At 46.1% G+C, this 22,500-nt stretch overlaps 1 protein-coding gene across 2 annotated transcripts; it reads left to right on the forward strand.

Annotated features, from left to right (window-relative positions):
- Nucleotides 1-2,469: 2,469 nt before the first annotated feature.
- Nucleotides 2,470-14,113, forward strand: tuba5 (tubulin alpha 5). 2 transcript variants are annotated; one of them, XM_063207844.1, is made up of 10 exons: nucleotides 2,470-2,630; nucleotides 5,716-5,938; nucleotides 7,890-8,038; nucleotides 8,394-8,418; nucleotides 8,494-8,621; nucleotides 9,117-9,316; nucleotides 10,837-11,036; nucleotides 11,228-11,355; nucleotides 12,543-12,706; nucleotides 13,514-14,113. In XM_063207844.1, exons 1-10 carry the CDS (start codon nucleotides 2,628-2,630, stop codon nucleotides 13,647-13,649), a joined length of 1,356 nt encoding a protein of 451 aa, XP_063063914.1. In that variant the 5' UTR covers nucleotides 2,470-2,627; the 3' UTR covers nucleotides 13,650-14,113. The 2 variants fall into 2 exon arrangements, with proteins under 2 accessions (XP_063063914.1, XP_063063913.1); XM_063207843.1 differs by lacking the exon at nucleotides 8,394-8,418 and having other exon boundaries at nucleotides 8,469-8,621.
- The last annotated feature ends 8,387 nt before the right edge of the window (nucleotides 14,114-22,500 follow it).

Raw genomic sequence — 22,500 nt, forward strand, 5'->3', positions numbered from 1 at the left:
GTGTGTGTGTGTGTGTGTGTGTGGAGTGAGACCTACTTTTGCAGTGAGGATGTGTCGATCGTACAGCCCATCCATTACTACAGTGACACTACATGACACACACACGCACGCACGCACGCGCGCACACACACACACACACACACACACACACACACACACACACACACACACACACACACACACACACACACCTCCATTACTCCACCACAGTGACACACACCACACAACCGTTTGTTTGAACACAGCTGATGTGATTGGCTGTGGGCCACGTGTACTGTACCGATTGGCTATGGACTATGTGTACACCAAATGCTACATTCAAAATGGCCAATAAGCGGCCGTTGGCTATCGTAAACCACGCCTCCTCTACTTGTCCTCTGAGAGACAACATCAAGTCTGATCAAGTCCCGCCGCACTGCTGCCCAGGGGCGCCATTGTCGGCTGCCCCCTTGCACGGGTGAGGCATAAATGCAATTTCGTGAACACTTGTGTGCTGTGGAGTGCTGTGTCACAATGATAATGGTAGATGGAGTTTCCCAGTTGGGCTTTCACTTTCACTCCGCATGTGACACATTTTGTAAATTCATCTTGGAAATTACGTTTGCAATACAATTAAGTTATATTCAGGGGACCTAGTGAAGGTGGGGTCTGTTTTAAAGGTGGCTGCTTTCAATATAGGCCTTAAGTGCAGGGTGAAATCCTGGTTTGTGTTTATACTATGGCCCTTGGAGGAATCTGAAGTGGCCCCTTGAATGAAAAAGGTTCCCCACCCCACATTGTGGAGTATTGCAGAATATTACATTACATTACATTGCATTTGGCAGACGCTTTATAACCAACGCGACTTTCAAAAGAGGACATAATCATAGCCAACATCACTAGCAACTCAACTCACTACACTACTGCAACTCACTCATGACAGGCCTACCTGCTTGTGCGCTAAAGCCTCTGCAGATGATCCAGAATGCGGCGGCACGGTTGATATTCAATCAACCCAAAAGGACCCATATTACTCCTCTATTTATTGAGTTGCACTGGTTACCGATCGCCGCCCGGATCAAGCACAAGGCATTGACCCTTGCCTACAAAACCATCACAGGAACGGCCCCAGCTTATCTGAAGGACCTACTAACGCCTTATGTTACTGGAAGAGAACTGCGCTCATCCAGCACAAGCCGTCTGGCTCTGCCATCCAGTCGCTCTAGGTACTCCCAGTCAAGATTGTTCTCCGTTGTGGTACCCAAGTGGTGGAACAGTCTCCCAGAGGCAGCAAGACTAAGCATATCTCTTGCAGCCTTCAAGAAACAACTAAAAGACATTCCTCTTTCGATAGTATCTACTANACTAATGCTTGAACTGGCCTAGCCCCAGGGCAGACTCCTGACATGATGTTTAGTTTAGTTTAGTTTGTGTGTGTGTGTACTCGTTATTTACTCTTTAAAATAATAATAATAATAAAAAAAATTAACCCCTCTTTGCAACTGCACTTGTTGTTCTGTATATCTCCTGTGCACTTTGTATTTGCTTGTGATGTTGGCTTGATTATGTCCTCTTTTGAAAGTCGCTTTGGTTATAAAGCGTCTGCCAAATGCAATGTAATGTAATGTAATGTAAAGTGCACAGGAGATATACAGAACAAGTGCAGATGCAAAGAAGGGTTAGGTTTTTTTTTTTTTCAAAAAGTAGAGTACACACACACACACACACACCTACATACATACACATCATGTCTAGAATCTGGCCTGGGGCTAGGGCAGCTCAAGCATTAGTCTAGTAGTCTAGTAGTATCACTACTGTGCTCAACAGAGCAGTAGTAGAGCAGAGTACTTTTATTAATTAATCCCAAAGGAAATGAAGGTGTCTGACAGCCACATAAATACACAAATACAAAGACATACACAAAGGCCCTACGGTAATACATATTATTGCACATTGCAGTAAAACATGATTTTGTGTCGCCTCTGCCCACCACCTCCCCTCTCCTCTCCTCGCCCTTCCCAAGGTCACCAAAACACCTCCAGTTTCAATGAGGAGCTGCTGTAATTGCAATAGGCCTTCCTGCTCCGGTCAGTACCCTGCACAGTACACCTTTAAGGAGAGGATCCCCCTTTTCATGCATGTAAAATGCAATTTCCCCAGTCGTAATGAATACTTAGAATGTAATGGTGGGGTATTTGGGGGACATTTATGAATGGGCAGCATGAATTCTGAAAATGAACTAGTAAAAATATAACAAAATGCACCTTTAACTCCAACTGGAACTAGCTGATCCGAAACCCAACAGGATTGTCACAAATATGTCAGTGGCGCAAGACCAGAAAAATATGAGGACAACAAACTTTTTGAAAGATTTGAAAATTCAATTCGTCCAATCGCAGTCAGCCGAGAGGCATCTCCCTTCGGCAAGCCAATGGTTCCGGTTCGGGGGGCGGCGTCTCGCGCAGTCTATAAATTGGGGCTTGCACGCGGCGCTCCTCGTCTGACTTTGCTGTGTTGGCAGGAGATACGTAACGCGTCTCTGAAGTCAACGGAGACAAAGCACAAAATCTAGGCAGCAAACGCCCAACAGATAGATCATCACCCATCACCTCTCCAAAGTCCATCCTCGGAAAATCTTCATCGCTAAAATGGTGAGTTGTGATTGCGAGTCGTGATTCTGATTCCATTCTCCATTTCAGGGATCTAAATGAACACCAGCCAGCCAACCGACCAAAATGCCGAATGTGGAATTTAAATGTGTCTGCTAGAAAACGCCAACTAACCAACTAGCCACTTTCACTCATTTGCGAGTCTGTGTGTTGGCTGGTAAGATTAACATCTATTCGCCATTTTGGCTGGTGATGAAAAAAGTTAAATTAGAGCCCTGACTCCATTTTAACTGTGTCAGGGTGCAGCAGCGACCTACTTTCGGCCCAGGTGTGAAACATCACCAGAGCGCGAAAGTCAATGCGTATCAATGATTCTGCGTTTTGGTTCTGTTTGACGGTTACGCACGACAGTATGTGGGTTTTTTTCCGCGTTTTCTGCGTATAGAGACTTGTGTAGTTTTGGTTGTAAGGTCACAAAGAGATTACTCAAGCAAGTGTAAGATTTCACACGTTGGGGCTGCACTTTCACTCTCTCTCTATCTCTCTCTCTCTCTCTCTGTGCCTTCCTGCTTCACTGCTTCTCTTCTAGTTCTAGTTTTCTGCGCGGCTTTGCCCGTGTAACGAGGCCAAATGTAGAGCTAGAAGTGTTTGGCGCCTGTGTCCGCATAGCAAGCAGACAGTCAGCCAGGACGAAGGGGTGGGTTTGGATAACGGGGATCTGGAACTGGGTAGCGGAGGCGGGATAGAACAAGGGGCATAAATTAAGCCAAACCAACCAAACGCACACGGTTAGTAAATCGGAACTGAGGTTACACCAGCTTTTGCCGATTGGCTGGTGTCGGATATAACATGTATGGAGAAAGTGGGCTCTAGTGTAGCCTCCAAAAAGCTGGTAGCGGGCAATAGATGGAGATGGATGGGGATGACTGGAGGGTTTTGTAGCTAACAAGGAGCTAGCAACAGGCCTGGACAGCGACAAGGAGCCACAGGAGGAAGCTGGGAGGGGAGCAGTGTGTCGGGAGAGGGTAGGGTAGTGGGGAGGTGTGTGTGTAGAGTACATAGCGCGTTTCCAGGAATCCATGGAATCTGTCGGAGAGGCCCACGTCGGCCAGGGCGGGGGTCTGTAGGGCTGGGCACAAGTGTGTGTGTGTGTGTGTGTTGCGGGGGGGGGCATTCCGAGTCTGCTGCCTGGCCTGTCACATGAGTCAGCACAGCAGCGCCTCGAGCTCCTTGACATACATTCTCTTATCTCGAGGGCCCCTGGCCACCTCGCGCGTACCTGGTTTAAAGGTGGAACGCTAAACGGTTAGCCCATGACGCACGAGATGGCGCGAGAACAGAATCGCTGGCGGTGTCTGAGTGGGTTTTTTAAACGGCAGAGCTTTAATGCTCCGCGTAGGGGCATCTTGCTACCGTACTGAACAAACTGTTCTCGAAACTACTCCGTGTGTGTGTGTGCGCGCGCGCCGCGTCAAGATTGTCTGTGCAGCTCCGACAGGCAGCAGATTAATAATGCGCTCCGCTGCAGGAGTGATCATAACTTGACGGACTCGTTTCAAAAGTCAAAGCGCGTTTATGACACGCTGCAAGGGCTGCTAGTGGCCCTCTGTCATTATGTAGGCGGAGGGAGGGGCCAAGTAACTTAACATTTACCCCGGTAACGGAGCCCCCAGCCCTCTTCGGGTATTTTCAAATTGAAACGTTCTTCTAGCCTAGCTAGTGCGAATAACGCCTATTTCCCCAAGGTGAATCCAACTAGTAATTACACGTAGAACTAGTTATTGGATAGTGTTTGGTGAAATCCGCGAAAAATGGACGTAACTTACTCGCACTAGCAACTAGCAAGACTTGAGACGCTTCACTCCGAGAAATATTCTCGGCCTGAATCTACTTGGCCAGCGTCCACACTCGCATTCCCAGCAGGTCAAGACGCTTTCTAAAGCTTTCGCGGCGTTTCTAAAAGCCTTCGAGTTCGAAGTCCAGTTGTGTTGGACTGAACTGAGCTCTCTGGGGAGCTTTGGACTGGAGGGCTTTTTTATGCTTTTGTAAGATCCTCACAAATCTGTTTGCGTACAGCGCCAACTGGCCAGGCGAAATATTTAGTTTTAGTTTTGCTGAGAGAGCGAGAGAGACGTCTGTGCCTCATAAAATGTCCAAATTCACGGAAGCCCTTCTCCCTCTCTGCCCCTCTACACACACCACCACACACACACACACACACACACACGCACACACACCACACACCACCACCACACACACAAACACCACCACACACACACACACACACACACACACCACCACACACACACACATACACACCACCACACACACACACACACACACACACACACCACCACCACACACACACACACACACACACACACACACACACATACACACCACCACACACACACATACACACCACCACACACACACACACACACCACCACCACCACCCTGCTCTTTCCAGACAATCCGCCACACGGAAGGAAAATGTAGTTGGCCCACAGCCCAGGCTTGGATCAGGAAGTGTGTGTGTGTGTGTGTGTGTGTGTGTGTGTGTGTGTGTGTGTGTGTGTGTGTAGAAGTGTCTACTTCAGCCACAGGTGGTGTGTGTGTGTTTAATAACCATCGTCTGCCGCACACACACACACATCCCTGTGTGTTTGAGTGATGCGCAGGATAATTACACACTCCTGTGTGTGTGTGTGTGTCTTTCTCTCCTCCAGTTGTGCTGCTTCCCTGTAGTTTTCTCTCTCTACATGTGGTTAAGGGGCGGGGCCAAGTGAATCACATGACATGGCCTGAGGGGCACTGTGTGTGTGTGTGTTTGTGCGCGTGTTATGCCCTAGAGGTCGTTATGAGTGTTGGGTCATGTGCTGTGTGTGTGTGTGTGTGTGTATAAAGAGAGATGGGTTGCGTTTCTCATCAGCATTGTTGCTAACAAAGTTAGCTAGGTGGCCATGCAGATTGGCATATGCTAACGTGTGTGTGTGTGTGTGTGTGTGTGTCTCCCCCTCTCCGCTGTGTGTGTGTGTGTGTCTCTCTCCCCCTCTCCGCTGTGTGTGTGTGTGTGTGTGTGTGTGTGTGTGTGTGTGTGTGTGTGTGTGTCTCTCCCCCTCTGCAGCGTGAGTGCATCAGTGTCCACGTTGGCCAGGCGGGCGTCCAGATTGGCAATGCATGCTGGGAGCTGTACTGCCTGGAGCACGGGATCCAACCGGACGGCTGCATGCCCAGCGACAAGGTGCGGGGCGGCGGAGACGACTCCTTCAACACCTTCTTCAGCGAGACGGGCTCCGGGAAACACGTACCCAGGGCGGTCTTTGTGGACCTAGAACCATCCGTCATCGGTGAGGACCAATACATATAGATTAGTAATCTCAGATTAAGGTATAGATTAATATTAGTACATTTTAAAAAGGCGTGCCCTGCGCTGTCTTTGTGGACCTAAAACCAGCAGTCATCGGTGAGAAGAAATACATATAGATTAGTGATCTCTGATTAAAATGTAGATTAATAGAATAATACGGTATCTTAATTATTATAGACTATATAGCTGTGTAATATATTAAGATGGTAGAAGGCTATCTAGAGGAATAATAGACTATTGAAACGTGCCCAGTTTAAAGGAGAGCGCTCAATTTCTGTCTCCCAAGTGGGCGTGGTCTCCTCTCTCTGTGGCATTTGGTGACTGCTGTCACAAGATGTGTTGCCACAGCACCAAAGGAACTCCATATATTCTCCTTATGTGTTGCCACAGCACCAAAAGAACTCCATATGTTCTCCTTATGTGTTGCCACAGCGCCAAAGGAACTCCATATATTCTCCACCTCAGGCCTCCAGAGGTCTCCTAAAGGGGCGCTCACCTGACTGACATACAGGAAGTGTATGAGCTTGAAGTATCTTATTCTACTGCTCGATTCTTTGGTGCAGTTGTGGCATGACTCAGCGATGCCAGCCGCCATTGATATTGAAACAGCAACCACATGTGCCAGCTACAGTAGCCTACAGGCTCCAGAATTTCCCAATCAACTAATCCAGCCCCCCCTGGTGGAGATGAGAGGAACTACACATGTCTGGCCAGAGCAGAGCTGATAAAAAGTTGCCAGATTTGATTTTAAAAAATAAATCTCTTGAGGGCCTGTGGCCACTGGCCATCACAATAGTGCCCCCTAGTGGCCAGTTGATTATTGGCCTCACAGCCTCCAGTCAGTGGTGACGTCACCAGTCGATATGAACACCGTTACTGACGACAGGAATTAGAATCCTCAATTAGTAGATCTGACAGCCCTGCACTTTGATGATGATAAGTCAAAATTTGGCAGAAGAGACTAGTCTCGATGGGACAATCCTGGCTAAATAAAGGATGAATGAAAACATTAAATGAAAATTATAAAGTAATGAATCTTCAAGCTACTTATCAGTAAAAGTGCGAAGTTAATCAGAAGAAGAAAGGACTTTTGCTGAAGTACAAAGTTGTCAGACTTGATGTATGAGCTCTGAAGGCCTATGGCCACTGGCTAGTACAACACTGCTCTCTAGTGGCCAAAGAGTGAAACTGCACCCAACCTGAGTAGTGGTAATTGCCACCATGCAAGGAAACCTCTTGAATACCACAGCTGCTCTCTGCATAATTGGTGACACATTATGTTGCTCTTGGTCCTATTGGCCCTTTGCCAACCAATCAAAACCACAGGTCCAAAGAGGGAAAATGTTGTGGTGTGAGAACTGAAACCATATACCCAATACATTATTTTCAGCAATTACAAACACCTGCGCTCATAAAAGAATTGGTAACACTTTATAATAATGTTCCTTAGTAAAGACTCAGTAAATAATTAACTAATGATGAATAAAACATTAACAAATGTTTTTATTATTAACTAAGCTTTATTAATGCTTTATAAAATATCTACAAATGATATATTCAAGATTTTACACACCTTATAACAGACTATTTTATTCATTTACAAGCAACTTGTAAATGTTTGATAAATATGAAATATTAACATAACATTTCCTAGTAATTTACAAGCATTGGTTTACATTTCCTAATCATTTACAAACGTTTGTTAATGTTTTGTTCATCAATAGTTAATTATTTATTAAGTCTTTATAATGCTTTTTTGCATCCATTATTCTAAAGTGTTACCAAAGAATTAGCTATGACTGTTCTTTGTTTGGGGAATGCTTGTGTTTGTAATTTCAGTAAATAAATCCATTGTACTAGTCTGGCCATATCTTCTGATTACTGAGTGTGTGTGTGTGTGTGTGTGTGTGTGTGTGTGTGTGTGTGTGTAGATGAGGTGCGCACGGGGACGTATCGCGGTCTGTTCCACCCTGAGCAGCTGATCAACGGCAAAGAGGACGCGGCCAATAACTACGCGCGCGGGCACTACACCGTTGGCAAGGAGATCATCGACATCGTGCTGGAACGCGTACGCAAACTGGTGAGTAGTGACTTGGTGATACACACACCACACACACACAGATGACGCTCACGGGTCGGTAGCAACTTGGTGATGAGAACTGAAGTCTGCAAGTCTTGATTTCTGGAATTTAGTGTGTGTGTGTGTGTGTCCTCGTGTCCTCTCTCCTCCAGACGGACCAGTGTACAGGCCTCCAGGGCTTCCTGATCTAACTAACGTGTGTGTGTGTGTGTGTGTGTGTGTGTGTGTGTGTGTGTGTGTGTGTGTGTCCTCTCTCCTCCAGACGGACCAGTGTACAGGCCTCCAGGGCTTCCTGATCTAACTAACTGTGTGTGTGTGTGTGTGTGTGTGTGTGTGTGTGTGTTCTCTCCTCCAGACGGACCAGTGTACGGGCCTGCAGGGCTTCCTGATCTAACTAACTGTGTGTGTGTGTGTGTGTTCTCTCCTCCAGACGGACCAGTGTACGGGTCTTCAAGGCTTCCTGATCTTCCACAGCTTTGGGGGCGGGACCGGATCCGGCTTCACCTCCCTCCTCATGGAGAGACTCTCCGTCGACTACGGCAAGAAGTCCAAACTAGAGTTCGCCATCTACCCCGCACCACAGGTGGGCTGGAGTGTGTGTGTGTGTGTGTGTACCATGTACCCCACGCCACAGATGAGTGTGTGTGTGTGTGTGTGTGTGCGCCTGTGCGAGTGTGTATGTGTTTGTGTATCTACCCTGCGACACGGGTGGGTTGGTTGGTGTGTTGTAGTGTTTTTGTTTTTTAAATTTTTATTTGTAATTTTTAATGAAGTCGTCTCAAATCTCATGAGCCTGTATGTTGTGCCGTGCATCTCCAGGCGCCAGGGTCAATGTTGCGCGACGCAACATCAGGCATCAATGGGTTCATCTGAAACACTTACCCACACCAATCAAACTGTTGGAACATTTTGCTGTGAAACTCATTTCCTGTCCACTGTATAATGCATGTGGACGCTGTGTAGAGCATCCTGGTCTGACTAAAGTGTGTGTGTGTGTGTGTGTGTGTGTGTGTGTGTGTGTGTGTGTGTGTGTGTGTGTGTGTGTGTGTGTGTGTGTGTGTGTGTGTGTGTGCGCTAGGTGTCCACGGCGGTGGTGGAGCCCTACAACTCCATCCTGACCACACACACCACTCTGGAGCACTCGGACTGCGCCTTCATGGTGGACAACGAGGCCATCTACGACATCTGCAGACGCAACCTGGACATCGAGCGGCCGACATACACCAACCTCAACAGGCTCATCGGGCAGATCGTCTCCTCCATCACCGCATCCCTCAGGTGAGAAATAATAATAAAATAGAAATAAACAGTTACACAAAATAACAAAGAAAAACATTTAGCTAAAGACCAAATTAAGTATCGTCTCCTCCATCACCGCCTCCCTCAGCTAGGACTCAGAAATACATAAATACATAAGTAAAAACTACTTGGCCGATAAGTAAAAACTAGTGTTGCACTGATACCAGTATCGGTGGATCGGTGGATCGGTACTAAAATGGTGGTATCGGTATCGGCGAGTATCAACAAATAGGGCACCGATACCATTTACAGGTGCTTGTATGACACTTAAACAGCCTTGAAATTAGTTATTTCATAGAGGTATTTAAAAAGTTTTGCTGGATTCACTTTGTATTAGTCTTTTTCCTGTTTCACAAAGGTAGGCAGCAGCCTGACAAAGTTATGCAATGATTTTACATCCAAGTAGTATGCACTACAGCCCTTCATATATATACATTTCAAATAGGGTGGTATCGGTATCGGTATGAGCCGATACTGCACAGCCAGGTATCGGGTATCGGTATCGGGGCCTAAAAATGGTATCAGTGCAACACTAGTAAAACCATTTAACTAAAGATTAAATTAAGGATATTGACCACCTCATTGATTAGTCTCCATCACCGCCTCCCTCAGGTAGGACTCAGAAATACATAAATAAATACATAAATGGGTACACTAGACGAGAAGTAAAAATATTAAACTAATGGATATCGTGAGGCCCACATACACCAAGCTCACCCGGGTCACAGGACAGATAAGTCTCCTCCCATCACCTCAATGATCAAAGGGGAATGCCACTATTTTATACAGTTAAAAAGGTTGGCTGGGGTTCATAAAGGTGGCAGAGTGTCTTATTTTTCATGTAAGCCGTTGTCTTACTTTGAGACTAGTTAAAAGAGGAGTATGTCGCTAAGCTAGTGAAAGTCAATGGATCCGTGTAGCATGCTTTAAATACGTACACAAGATGAGAAGTAAACGGATAACACTGATGGATATCGAGCACCTCATTGGATGCTCTCCTCAATCACCTCCTCCCTCAGGTATCACTAAGTTAGAAATGAATTAGGCAAAACTAAACGCATGCATATACATACCACCCTGGAGCACTCGGACTGCGCCTTCACACACCAATGTAATGTGGTCCTCTTATCTCAGCCGCTTGATTGGACAGGTGGTATCCTCAGTCCCCACCTCCCACTGGTGCCAGGGGCTTGATTCCACTTTGTTGCATTGATGATGCGTACGACTTCTCTTGGTCTACCATATCGAAACTCTTGCCTCTAAACCCGGGGCAGCGGTGACCTCATGGTTAGGGAGGTGGTCTTAAGATCAGAGGGTTGCGGGTTCGAATCTCAGCCTTTCACTCCCTACACCTCCATCCATAGCTGAAGTGCCCTTGAGCAAGGCACTTAAACCCGCATTGCTTCAATACCCTGTCCCTAAACTGTGTCGATTTGGATACAAGCGTCCGCTAAGTGTAATGTAGTGAAATGTAATGTGCTCCTGGTTGCCCCCTGCAGGTTTGACGGAGCGTTGAACGTGGACCTGACGGAGTTCCAGACCAACTTGGTTCCGTACCCGCGTATCCACTTCCCCCTGGTCACCTACTCGCCCATCATCTCGGCGGAGAAGGCGTACCACGAGCAGCTGTCCGTGGCCGAGATCACCAGCGCATGCTTCGAACCAGCCAACCAGATGGTCAAGTGCGACCCGCGCCACGGTGTGTGTGTGTGTGTGTGTAGGCTGAGGTGGACAAGCGTGTACGTGTGTGTGTGGGCTGAGGTGGACGTGTGTAGGCTGAGGTGTGTGTGTGTGTCTTCCTCCTGGTAGGCAACTACATGGCGTGTTGCATGCTGTATTGTGGTGCCTAACGTGTGTGTGTGTGTGTGTGTGTGTTTTCCTTCTCTTTAGGCAAGTACATGGCGTGTTGCATGTTGTATCGTGGGGATGTGGTGCCTAAAGACGTGAACGTGGCCATCGCCAACATCAAGACCAAACGCTCCATCCAGTTCGTAGACTGGTGCCCCACCGGCTTCAAGGTGAGCTCACAGGAACAGGTCATGGGGTCTATACTACAGGGTTCCCACTGGTGCTTGAATTCCTCAAAAATGCTTGAATTTCAAAGAAGTGTTTTCATGATGTATATTGTAGAGAGATAGCAGGGCTTGATATTGGAACATGCCATGGTGTATATTGTAGGCCAGTGTTTCTTGTGAAAGTAAAGGACCCCGGCCCCCTCTATTAGATGATTTACCACGACCTCAAGGTCACCTTGTCCAGGAAGTGGTAAAGCTGCTAATAGATGAACCAGAGAGAGTAGAGAGAGGTTCCATTGGTCCATTGTTTCCGGGTTCTATTAGAGAGAGAGGTTCCATTGGTCCATTGTTTCCGGGTTCTATTAGAGAGAGAGGTTCCATTGGTCCATTGTTTCCGGGTTCTATTAGAGAGAGAGGTTCCATTGGTCCATTGTTTCCGGGTTCTATTAGAGAGAGAGGTTCCATTGGCCCATTGTTTCCGGGTTCTATTAGAGAGAGAGGTTCCATTGGCCCATTGTTTCCGGGTTCTATTATTGCGAGGGGGAGAGGGGGGAAATCCCCCTTTAGGCAGACCTAAGCAGACCTAAGGACTGTTCTATTCAATGCTAGGAGTATTATGACACGTCCCTTTAGGCAGACCGGAACCTGGTCATGTTAGGTGCCCATAGCAACCTATTACATTGGCATATCTCTATATACTTAAAGAATCTCTGGATGTACCTGCAGGCGTCAATTAAATAAGAAAAGGACTCCAGGCTCTTCTATTAGATGATTTACCACCACCTCAAGGTCAAGTTGACCTGGTCCACCACCTCAAGGTCAAGTTGACCTGGTCGGCCACCTCAAGGTCAAGTTAACCTGGTCGGCCACCTCAAGGTTAAGTTAAAGTGATACTGTGCCATTTTTGGAAATAGGCTCATATTACACCTCCCCTTGAGTTGAATAATAGGCTTTTACCATTCTCCTGTGCTTTCACCCGTTCTCTGAGTATGGCAGTGCAGATTTCACCTCCATGTTAACAGTTGTCATTGAGTCCTATGAGACCAGCTGGCGGCTAACTGAATGTTAAGTTAATGTTAAGTTAAGTCAGGTTATTGCAATCCTCCACTGACCAGGGTGCAGTGTTTGTATTCGTTCTGGTGTTCTCCCCTCTCTGATTGGTTGTCCCATGCCCCTCCCTCTCCCCCCAGGTGGGCATCAACTACCAGCCCCCGACGGTGGTGCCCGGTGGTGACCTGGCCAAGGTGCAGCGTGCCGTGTGCATGTTGAGCAACACCACCGCCATCGCCGAGGCCTGGGCGCGCCTGGACCACAAGTTCGACCTGATGTACGCCAAGAGGGCCTTCGTGCACTGGTACGTGGTAGCCTGATAATCATCGACTTTCAAATTCTCTTCGAGACTTGGTCTGACCAAGAGCATAACGATTAGGGCTGGGCGGTATACTGTTAAAAACCTGTGATGACTGTTTTGACCTACACAAGGTTCACTTTGGAGAGAAGGTTTTTTTATTATTATTATTCCAAGTGATTAAAATAGAAATGGACATTCATTAAAATTCAGGATTTCATCTGATTTTTAAATTTAATTTCAGCCTTTTCTTCAGAAACATTGAGATGTGGGGGAGAATCGCAGCTCATGAAAAAAAATCGTTCAGAGGACCTTGATATTAATTTCCATCAAGAAAACCGTAATACACATTTTTTCCAGAGCCGCCCAGCCCTAATAACAATTAACATCTCCTGAACAGTGTAATGGTTGAGCCACCTCCCTTAGCTTGCCAATGGTTGTTTGCTCCCTGACAAAGTGGGACGAGTTCCTGTTTTTTTCGGGAGTTCAGAATCATGCAGGGCTGATGGTATTCAGACTCCATGCCTGATTTCAGGCTTGACAGAGTTTGCAAAAATAAAAACATTGATAATAATTAGCCATTAGGTTATTCTTATCAGAAAGTGTTACAGGTTCAGGGTTTTCTTCTACTGTCAGGCTTGAATAATGATCATACACAGGCTATTAAATGTTTGAATAATGTGTCAAAATAGGCCTACGTTACGTCACTATGCAGTATCTTGTCGTCGTCGTTAGAGCAGGGAAAAAAGTTCAGGCTCAGGATGTTTTTTTCACCATCACCCCTGATCATGTTTGTGTTCTTGGCCTGACTAGGTACGTGGGCGAGGGCATGGAGGAGGGCGAGTTCTCGGAGGCGCGCGAGGACCTGGCCGCGCTGGAGAAGGACTACGAGGAGGTGGGCGTGGACTCCGCAGAGGGAGACGACGACGAGGAGGGAGAGGAGTACTGAGCCTGAGCCGCCCGCATCTGAGCCGCATCCGGCCCACGCCCCAGCCTCATCTGGGCTGCATCTCACCTGTCCACTGCCCACCTGGGGCCTGTACTGAGGAACTGACTCAGCAGTAAACCATGTTACGTTAAGAAGGTAAATTATCTAATAGAAGAGACTAGAAGACTCCAGGCTCTCCTATTAGATGATTTACCTCTCATCTTGACCTGCTTTACTCCTGAAGCGGCTCCGTACAGTACGGGCCCCTGCTAAAGGGATCAACTTGTCTGTCTGTCTTTATTTCTGTGGTTGTCTGTTCTCCTGTCAATGTGACTCTTTATGTTTATGTGTGTTTTTCTGCTGCCTCTTGTCCTCTGTGCCTGTAGTGGTGGTGGTGACTGTGGTGCCTCCTGCCACACCACCGCTGCTGACGGCTGTTATCAGTGTTTTTACCTTCATCTGAATAAAGATATCCTTGTTTGCAACTCTTGATTTTGTTTTTAATTTACTTAATGCATTCTGTCACAACTAGAACTTGCCATTCTGGTTCCTGGTTTCCTATGAATATATTCTGCAATGAAAGTGCAGCCTCCGTTTGAAGAACTGCAAAACGACTACAAAGAACCAATGTGCTGGGTAGGGTGGCAACAAACTGCAAAATGTAGCGCATGGGGGGCACTCAACTCATACAATACTTGCCTAGGGCAACAAATGGACAAGGGTCGACCCTGATGGTTTGATGCTCAGAAGGTTTATTGCCACATCAGTTAGTGACCTCAGTCCCTGATCTGGCAACCTCAGAGTACAGTCATCTCTGGGCTACCTGTGCCAATGAAGGTTCACATAAAGCTGAAGTACTGAAGAGTTGTGTTGCGAAATGACTTCAATACCTTGGGCGGGGCGTCTGCAAACGCCCTCTACATTGTTGACCAACAGTTTTATTTATTTTTATTTTGTCAGACAATGCCGTGCACATTATTACAATGCCATGTACATTACTGCGATCAAAACTTGTAGATGTGATGCACAGAAGCTTTACAGCCAGATCAGTTGGTCCCTGGTCAGGGTACCTCAGAGTACATTAACCCCTTAGCACAGCACTCTGGGTCTCTAATGTCATAGCAATGTTATGATGTAGTTAAGCATGTTCAGCAAGTGAATAGGGTGCCGGCGACCCCTGCTGCAGCAGTAAGGGGCTACTAATCTCTGGGCTACCTGTGTCAATGAAAGGTCACATAAAACAGGTACTGAAGAGACCCACCAACCTGGCGGGTCGGGAGTTGAACCGGCAACCTTGAAACTTCACATGAGACGGGTAGTGAAGAGTTGTGTTGCAAAATGACTTCAACACCATTTTATTATTGGTGACTGTTCTGACATCTTCATCTGTGAATTCTTGCCATTTAAATATTTTGAGGGCATGCTTTTTTAAACCTCTATAAAATGCATTTTGCAATGCAATGCCCTATACAAAATTGTCATTTTCCACCAATGGGTATTTCATTTGCAACTTACCTCTTCATTCCATGTGTGATCTTAAAGCATGTTTCATGATGCAGCATTAAAACATTGCAAAAAGGGCAACCTACAACATATCTGCTCATGAATTTGGGCATAATTTGGCTTTCTGCTGGAATGTCAAGGTGGACCTAAACCTGGGGTGGGGAACCCATGTCTCAAGGGCCATTTGCGCCCCCCAATGTAATTTGAATGTTATGCAGCTTCACATGAGATTTGACATTTTGTAATGGAATCTTAGAAAATACATTTGCAATACAATGAAGTTGTATTCAGGGGACATAGAGAAGGTGGGGTCTCTTTTAAAGGTGGCTGCCTTCAATGGGGCACCTAGGTCACGCCCTCTACTTCCTGGTTCAAGGGGCAATAAGTTGTAAACAATTTAATGGAAGTGAACGAACGAGGCGGTGGTGGTGGATTTGTGGTGCATAGGTGGAGGTCCAAGGTTTGGATTGGTGTCGAAAAAACACTCAATTCAAACCCAGTAATTATTTATTTTACTCCCCATGAACCAGGAAGTAGAGGGCGTGACGTAGGTGCCCCATACAGGCCTAAAGTGCTGGCGAAAATTCTGACTTGTGTTCATAGTGCGGCCCTTGGAGGACTTTTTCCACCCTCTGATGAATTTGAAGTGGCCCCTCTGATGAAAAAGGGTCCCCACCCCCGACCTAAACGAAACGCCTCAACCAGAGACCACTCGCTGCCTCAACCAGAGACCACTCGCTGCCTCAACCCTCCTCTTCAAGCACAGACAGTAGCTGTCATTTCACACTGCTAGTCGTACTACGTATACCATCATAAGTCAAAACAGACGACGTCTAAAAGGGTTCTTTCGATCATCCTGACTCCCGTCCTCCCTTGATGTCGGGACAAGTTAAATTCAGTATCTCTCTGCCCTGCCGTGGCCAACCGGTAGGGCACTTGCCTGCCATGCGGCTGACCCGGGTTCGATTCCCGGCCCTGGTCCTTTGCCGACCCCTCCCCGTCTTTCTCCCCATTTGCTTCCTGTCTACCTGTCTACCTCTCGTACTGTCCATAATTAAGTGTAACCCCCCCCCCCCCCCCCCAAAAAAAAATCGAACTCAGTATCTCACACAAGTGCAATTCAATGTAATTTTCTCATTTGCTATTGTGATGTTGAATGGGGAAAATTCCCCTAACAGTTTGTAGCTTGGCTGACAGGGGAAGCCACCTCCCCACGGGGGCGGAGCATCAGCGGAGCACGAGGCCACAAGCACGAGTTGAGGGCGGAAGTTTTGATAATGGAATGTAATAATTTTAATGATAATAATAATTGTATTTGTATAGCACTGTATCATACAAGGCATGTAACTCCAAGTGCTTAACAAATGGGAAAAAAAACCATCATTGTTGGAGATGGATTTAAAACGAAAGGTAGAGAGGAGAGGCAGAGATAGCAGGAAGGCAGAGGAGAAGAAGAGATAGATAGAGATTGTAGAGTCATAAGGTCAACGTAGGTTGGGACCAGGATTCTTAGATGCGTTAGGTCCATAGTGGCTGGGTCTAGCATAAGTCATAGGTAGTCACACATAGGTAGGCGCTCAGGTGCGGCCCCTGGTGGCATCAGGGGTGAGGAAAAACTCCCTTTCGCTTGATTCCTAATAGAAGAGCCTGGAGACCTGGAGCTCTTATGGAAATGAGGACTCTATTAGATGATTTACCTCTCAACTTAACTTGTACTCAATGAGTTTCTTCCAGTCAACACGAGTTGCGGTTCTATACTGCCGTCACACTGCTGTCATGATGCCCCTTCAGGAGGCTAACCAGAGTCCAGAATGAATACAGGTCAACGGGGAGACTAACCAGAGTCCAGAATGAATACAGGTCAATGGGGAGACTAACCAGAGTCCAGAATGAATACAGGTCAATGGGGAGACTAACCAGAGTCCAGAATGAATACAGGTCAACGGGGAGACTAACCAGAGTCCAGAATGAATACAGGTCAACGGGGAGACTAACCAGAGTCCAGAATGAATACAGGTCAACGGGGAGACTAACCAGAGTCCAGAATGAATACAGGTCAACGGGGAGACTAACCAGAGTCCAGAATGAATACAGGTCAACGGGGAGACTAACCAGAGTCCAGAATGAATACAGGTCAATGGGGAGACTAACCAGAGTCCAGAATGAATACAGGTCAACGGGGAGACTAACCAGAGTCCAGAATGAATACAGGTCAACGGGGAGACTAACCAGAGTCCAGAATGAATACAGGTCAACGGGGAGACTAACCAGAGTCCAGAATGAATACAGGTCAACGGGGAGGCTAACCAGAGTCCAGAATGAATACAGGTCAACGGGGAGACTAACCAGAGTCCAGAATGAATACAGGTCAATGGGGAGACTAACCAGAGTCCAGAATGAATACAGGTCAATGGGGAGACTAACCAGAGTCCAGAATGAATACAGGTCAACGGGGAGACTAACCAGAGTCCAGAATGAATACAGGTCAACGGGGAGACTAACCAGAGTCCAGAATGAATACAGGTCAACGGGGAGACTAACCAGAGTCCAGAATGAATACAGGTCAATGGGGAGACTAACCAGAGTCCAGAATGAATACAGGTCAATGGGGAGACTAACCAGAGTCCAGAATGAATACAGGGATTGATCTTGGTTACCACATTGGTGACTTGTAGAGGGATTGATCTTGGTTACCATCTTGATGACTTGTAGAGGGATTGATCTTGGTTACCATCTTGATGACTTGTAGAGGGATTGATCTTGGTTACCATCTTGATGACTTGTAGAGGGATTGATCTTGGTTACCATCTTGATGACTTGTAGAGGGATTGATCTTGGTTACCATCTTGATGACTTGTAGAGGGATTGATCTTGGTTACCATCTTGATGACTTGTAGAGGGATTGATCTTGGTTACCATCTTGATGACTTGTAGAGGGATTGATCTTGGTTACCACATTGGTGACTTGTAGAGGGATTGATCTTGGTTACCATCTTGATGACTTGTAGAGGGATTGATCTTGGTTACCATCTTGATGACTTGTAGAGGGATTGATCTTGGTTACCATCTTGATGACTTGTAGAGGGATTGATCTTGGTTACCATCTTGATGACTTGTAGAGGGATTGATCTTGGTTACCATCTTGATGACTTGTAGAGGGATTGATCTTGGTTACCATCTTGATGACTTGTAGAGGGATTGATCTTGGTTACCATCTTGATGACTTGTAGAGGGATTGATCTTGGTTACCACATTGGTGACTTGTAGAGGGATTGATCTTGGTTACCATCTTGATGACTTGTAGAGGGATTGATCTTGGTTACCATCTTGATGACTTGTAGAGGGATTGATCTTGGTTACCATCTTGATGACTTGTAGAGGGATTGATCTTGGTTACCATCTTGATGACTTGTAGAGGGATTGATCTTGGTTACCATCTTGATGACTTGTAGAGGGATTGATCTTGGTTACCACATTGGTGACTTGTAGAGGGATTGATCTTGGTTACCACATTGGTGACTTGTAGAGGGATTGATCTTGGTTACCATCTTGATGACTTGTAGAGGGATTGATCTTGGTTACCATCTTGATGACTTGTAGAGGGATTGATCTTGGTTACCATCTTGATGACTTGTAGAGGGATTGATCTTGGTTACCATCTTGATGACTTGTAGAGGGATTGATCTTGGTTACCATCTTGATGACTTGTAGAGGGATTGATCTTGGTTACCATCTTGATGACTTGTAGAGGGATTGATCTTGGTTACCACATTGGTGACTTGTAGAGGGATTGATCTTGGTTACCATCTTGATGACTTGTAGAGGGATTGATCTTGGTTACCATCTTGATGACTTGTAGAGGGATTGATCTTGGTTACCATCTTGATGACTTGTAGAGGGATTGATCTTGGTTACCACATTGGTGACTTGTAGAGGGATTGATCTTGGTTACCATCTTGATGACTTGTAGAGGGATTGATCTTGGTTACCACATTGGTGACTTGTAGAGGGATTGATCTTGGTTACCATCTTGATGACTTGTAGAGGGATTGATCTTGGTTACCATCTTGATGACTTGTAGAGGGATTGATCTTGGTTACCATCTTGATGACTTGTAGAGGGATTGATCTTGGTTACCATCTTGATGACTTGTAGAGGGATTGATCTTGGTTACCATCTTGATGACTTGTAGAGGGATTGATCTTGGTTACCATCTTGATGACTTGTAGAGGGATTGATCTTGGTTACCACATTGGTGACTTGTAGAGGGATTGATCTTGGTTACCATCTTGATGACTTGTAGAGGGATTGATCTTGGTTACCATCTTGATGACTTGTAGAGGGATTGATCTTGGTTACCATCTTGATGACTTGTAGAGGGATTGATCTTGGTTACCACATTGGTGACTTGTAGAGGGATTGATCTTGGTTACCATCTTGATGACTTGTAGAGGGATTGATCTTGGTTACCATCTTGATGACTTGTAGAGGGATTGATCTTGGTTACCATCTTGATGACTTGTAGAGGGATTGATCTTGGTTACCATCTTGATGACTTGTAGAGGGATTGATCTTGGTTACCACATTGGTGACTTGTAGAGGGAATGATCTTGGTTACCATCTTGATGACTTGTAGAGGGATTGATCTTGGTTACCATCTTGATGACTTGTAGAGGGATTGATCTTGGTTACCATCTTGATGACTTGTAGAGGGATTGATCTTGGTTACCATCTTGATGACTTGTAGAGGGATTGATCTTGGTTACCATCTTGATGACTTGTAGAGGGATTGATCTTGGTTACCATCTTGGTGACTTGTAGAGGGATTGATCTTGGTTACCACATTGGTGACTTGTAGAGGGATTGATCTTGGTTACCATCTTGATGACTTGTAGAGGGATTGATCTTGGTTACCATCTTGATGACTTGTAGAGGGATTGATCTTGGTTACCATCTTGATGACTTGTAGAGGGATTGATCTTGGTTACCATCTTGATGACTTGTAGAGGGATTGATCTTGGTTACCATCTTGATGACTTGTAGAGGGATTGATCTTGGTTACCATCTTGGTGACTTGTAGAGGGATTGATCTTGGTTACCACATTGGTGACTTGTAGAGGGATTGATCTTGGTTACCATCTTGATGACTTGTAGAGGGATTGATCTTGGTTACCATCTTGATGACTTGTAGAGGGATTGATCTTGGTTACCATCTTGATGACTTGTAGAGGGATTGATCTTGGTTACCATCTTGATGACTTGTAGAGGGATTGATCTTGGTTACCATCTTGGTGACTTGTAGAGGGATTGATCTTGGTTACCATCTTAATGACTTGTAGAGGGATTGATCTTGGTTACCATCTTGATGACTTGTAGAGGGATTGATCTTGGTTACCATCTTGATGACTTGTAGAGGGATTGATCTTGGTTACCATCTTGATGACTTGTAGAGGGATTGATCTTGGTTACCACATTGGTGACTTGTAGAGGGATTGATCTTGGTTACCACATTGAAAGTCTGTAGTGTGTGTGGCTGAGAGTGCGTTCCAATATGCAGACTCCTGTCCTCCACTTCTGCTTGTGGCCTCGCCCCGCCTCCGTGGAGAAAACAGTAAAATTTCCCATCTGTCAGCCTAGGCACAACAATTTTTGTGGGACTATTCTGCCCTACAAAGCAGAAAGGCAGTAACTGCGAAGAACTCCAAACTGAGTAAAAAGAGTTTTAAAGACACTGCAATCCAGTCTAAGTAGTTTTTGGGAGATTATTGACATTTAGCTGTTTTGTTACTTTATATTACCACCTTTTGTGCAGATGAATAATTTTTATTTAAATTTAAACTTTGATATATATGTCATTAAAGTCATAGTAAGTCATTTTCCACAACAACGCAGTTACTGCCTTTTTTCTTTGTAGGGCAGTATTCTTCATTCACCATCCAGTTTGCAAATGAGAAAATGACTTTACACTTGAGCTTTTGCAAGATATTGAAATACAATCCGGTTGTCAGTGATGTCATCATGACGTATTACGTCCTGGTACGAGGTCACAAGCACAAGTGGAGGATGTGAGTGTGTTTATTGGAATGCACACCATATGTCCCCAACTGTTTAGTGGCTGTAAAAAACGGGGCTAAGTAAGCCCCCGGTAAAGGACTGTAGAATAGCAATACGGGGCTAAGTAAGCCCCCGGTAAAGGACTGTAGAATAGGAATACAGGAGTACAGTGAGCTACACAGGTTGTCCGGCCAGAACAAAAATGGATCTCCCCAAGAAGTCACACACACACACACACACACAAAGTTGAAGGCCTTCATGGGTAAACCGTGGTTTACTAAAACATATAAAAAGAATACAAACAAGACATAAGAAACATACATACTGTACATAAGAAAATACAGAAATAAACACTATATACAATACTGTGTATACAAGAAATGAGGATAGTTGCCTACAGCAACTATCTTACCAATGGGGTAAGCAGGGAAAACATGAGGGTGACTGCCTACAGCAGACATCCTAAGCAGGGGGGATGAGAGGGGACATGACACAGCTACCTATAGCCGTGTGGACCTGAGGCATGGGTATGTGGCTGCCTAAAGCAGATACACAGAGCATGCATAAACAGCAAATGTAAGCGCTATCCCGCCAAAGTAGCACATTACTGAACAAATGTTCTCTGTGACGGAACCGTGGCATACAGATGAAAGTATACAGATGATGGTGCAGCATCTCTCTCACAAACAACGAGGGATGGGCTGTGTGTTGACTAGTGAGAGCGACCAGAGAGAGGAGAAAGTGTCAGAGTCACTGTGGTCAGGAGGCACAATTCTGAACGTTGTGTAGCCGAATGTCCCCCAACTGTCATGTGACTCCTGCATGCCATTGGTCCTCATGGCCGTAAGTGATGTCACTTCCTGTAGAGAAGCAGACTGCTTTAACAGCTTCGCCAGTACGCTCTGTGGAATGAAAGTGAAAGCCCAACTGGGAAACGCCATCTCCCATTGTCATTGTCACACAGCACTCCACAGCAAACAAGGAAATTGCATTTATGCCTCGCCTGTGCAAGAGGGCTGCCCCGAGGGATCAGTGAGAGGGGGCAGTATCATGCTCAGGGTACCTCAGTCATGGAGGAGGATGGGGGACAGTAGAGTACCATGGAGGAGGATGGGGGACAGTAGAGTACCATGGAGGAGGATGGGGGACAGTAGAGTACCATGGAGGAGGATGGGGGACAGTAGAGTACCATGGAGGAGGATGGGGGACAGTAGAGTACCATGGAGGAGGATGGGGGACAGTAGAGTACCATGGAGGAGGATGGGGGACAGTAGAGTACCATGCTCAGGGTACCTCAGTCATGGAGGAGGATGGG

The sequence above is a fragment of the Engraulis encrasicolus genome, chromosome 10 (assembly GCF_034702125.1).
Source record: "Engraulis encrasicolus isolate BLACKSEA-1 chromosome 10, IST_EnEncr_1.0, whole genome shotgun sequence".
Taxonomy (NCBI): Eukaryota; Metazoa; Chordata; class Actinopteri; order Clupeiformes; family Engraulidae; genus Engraulis; species Engraulis encrasicolus.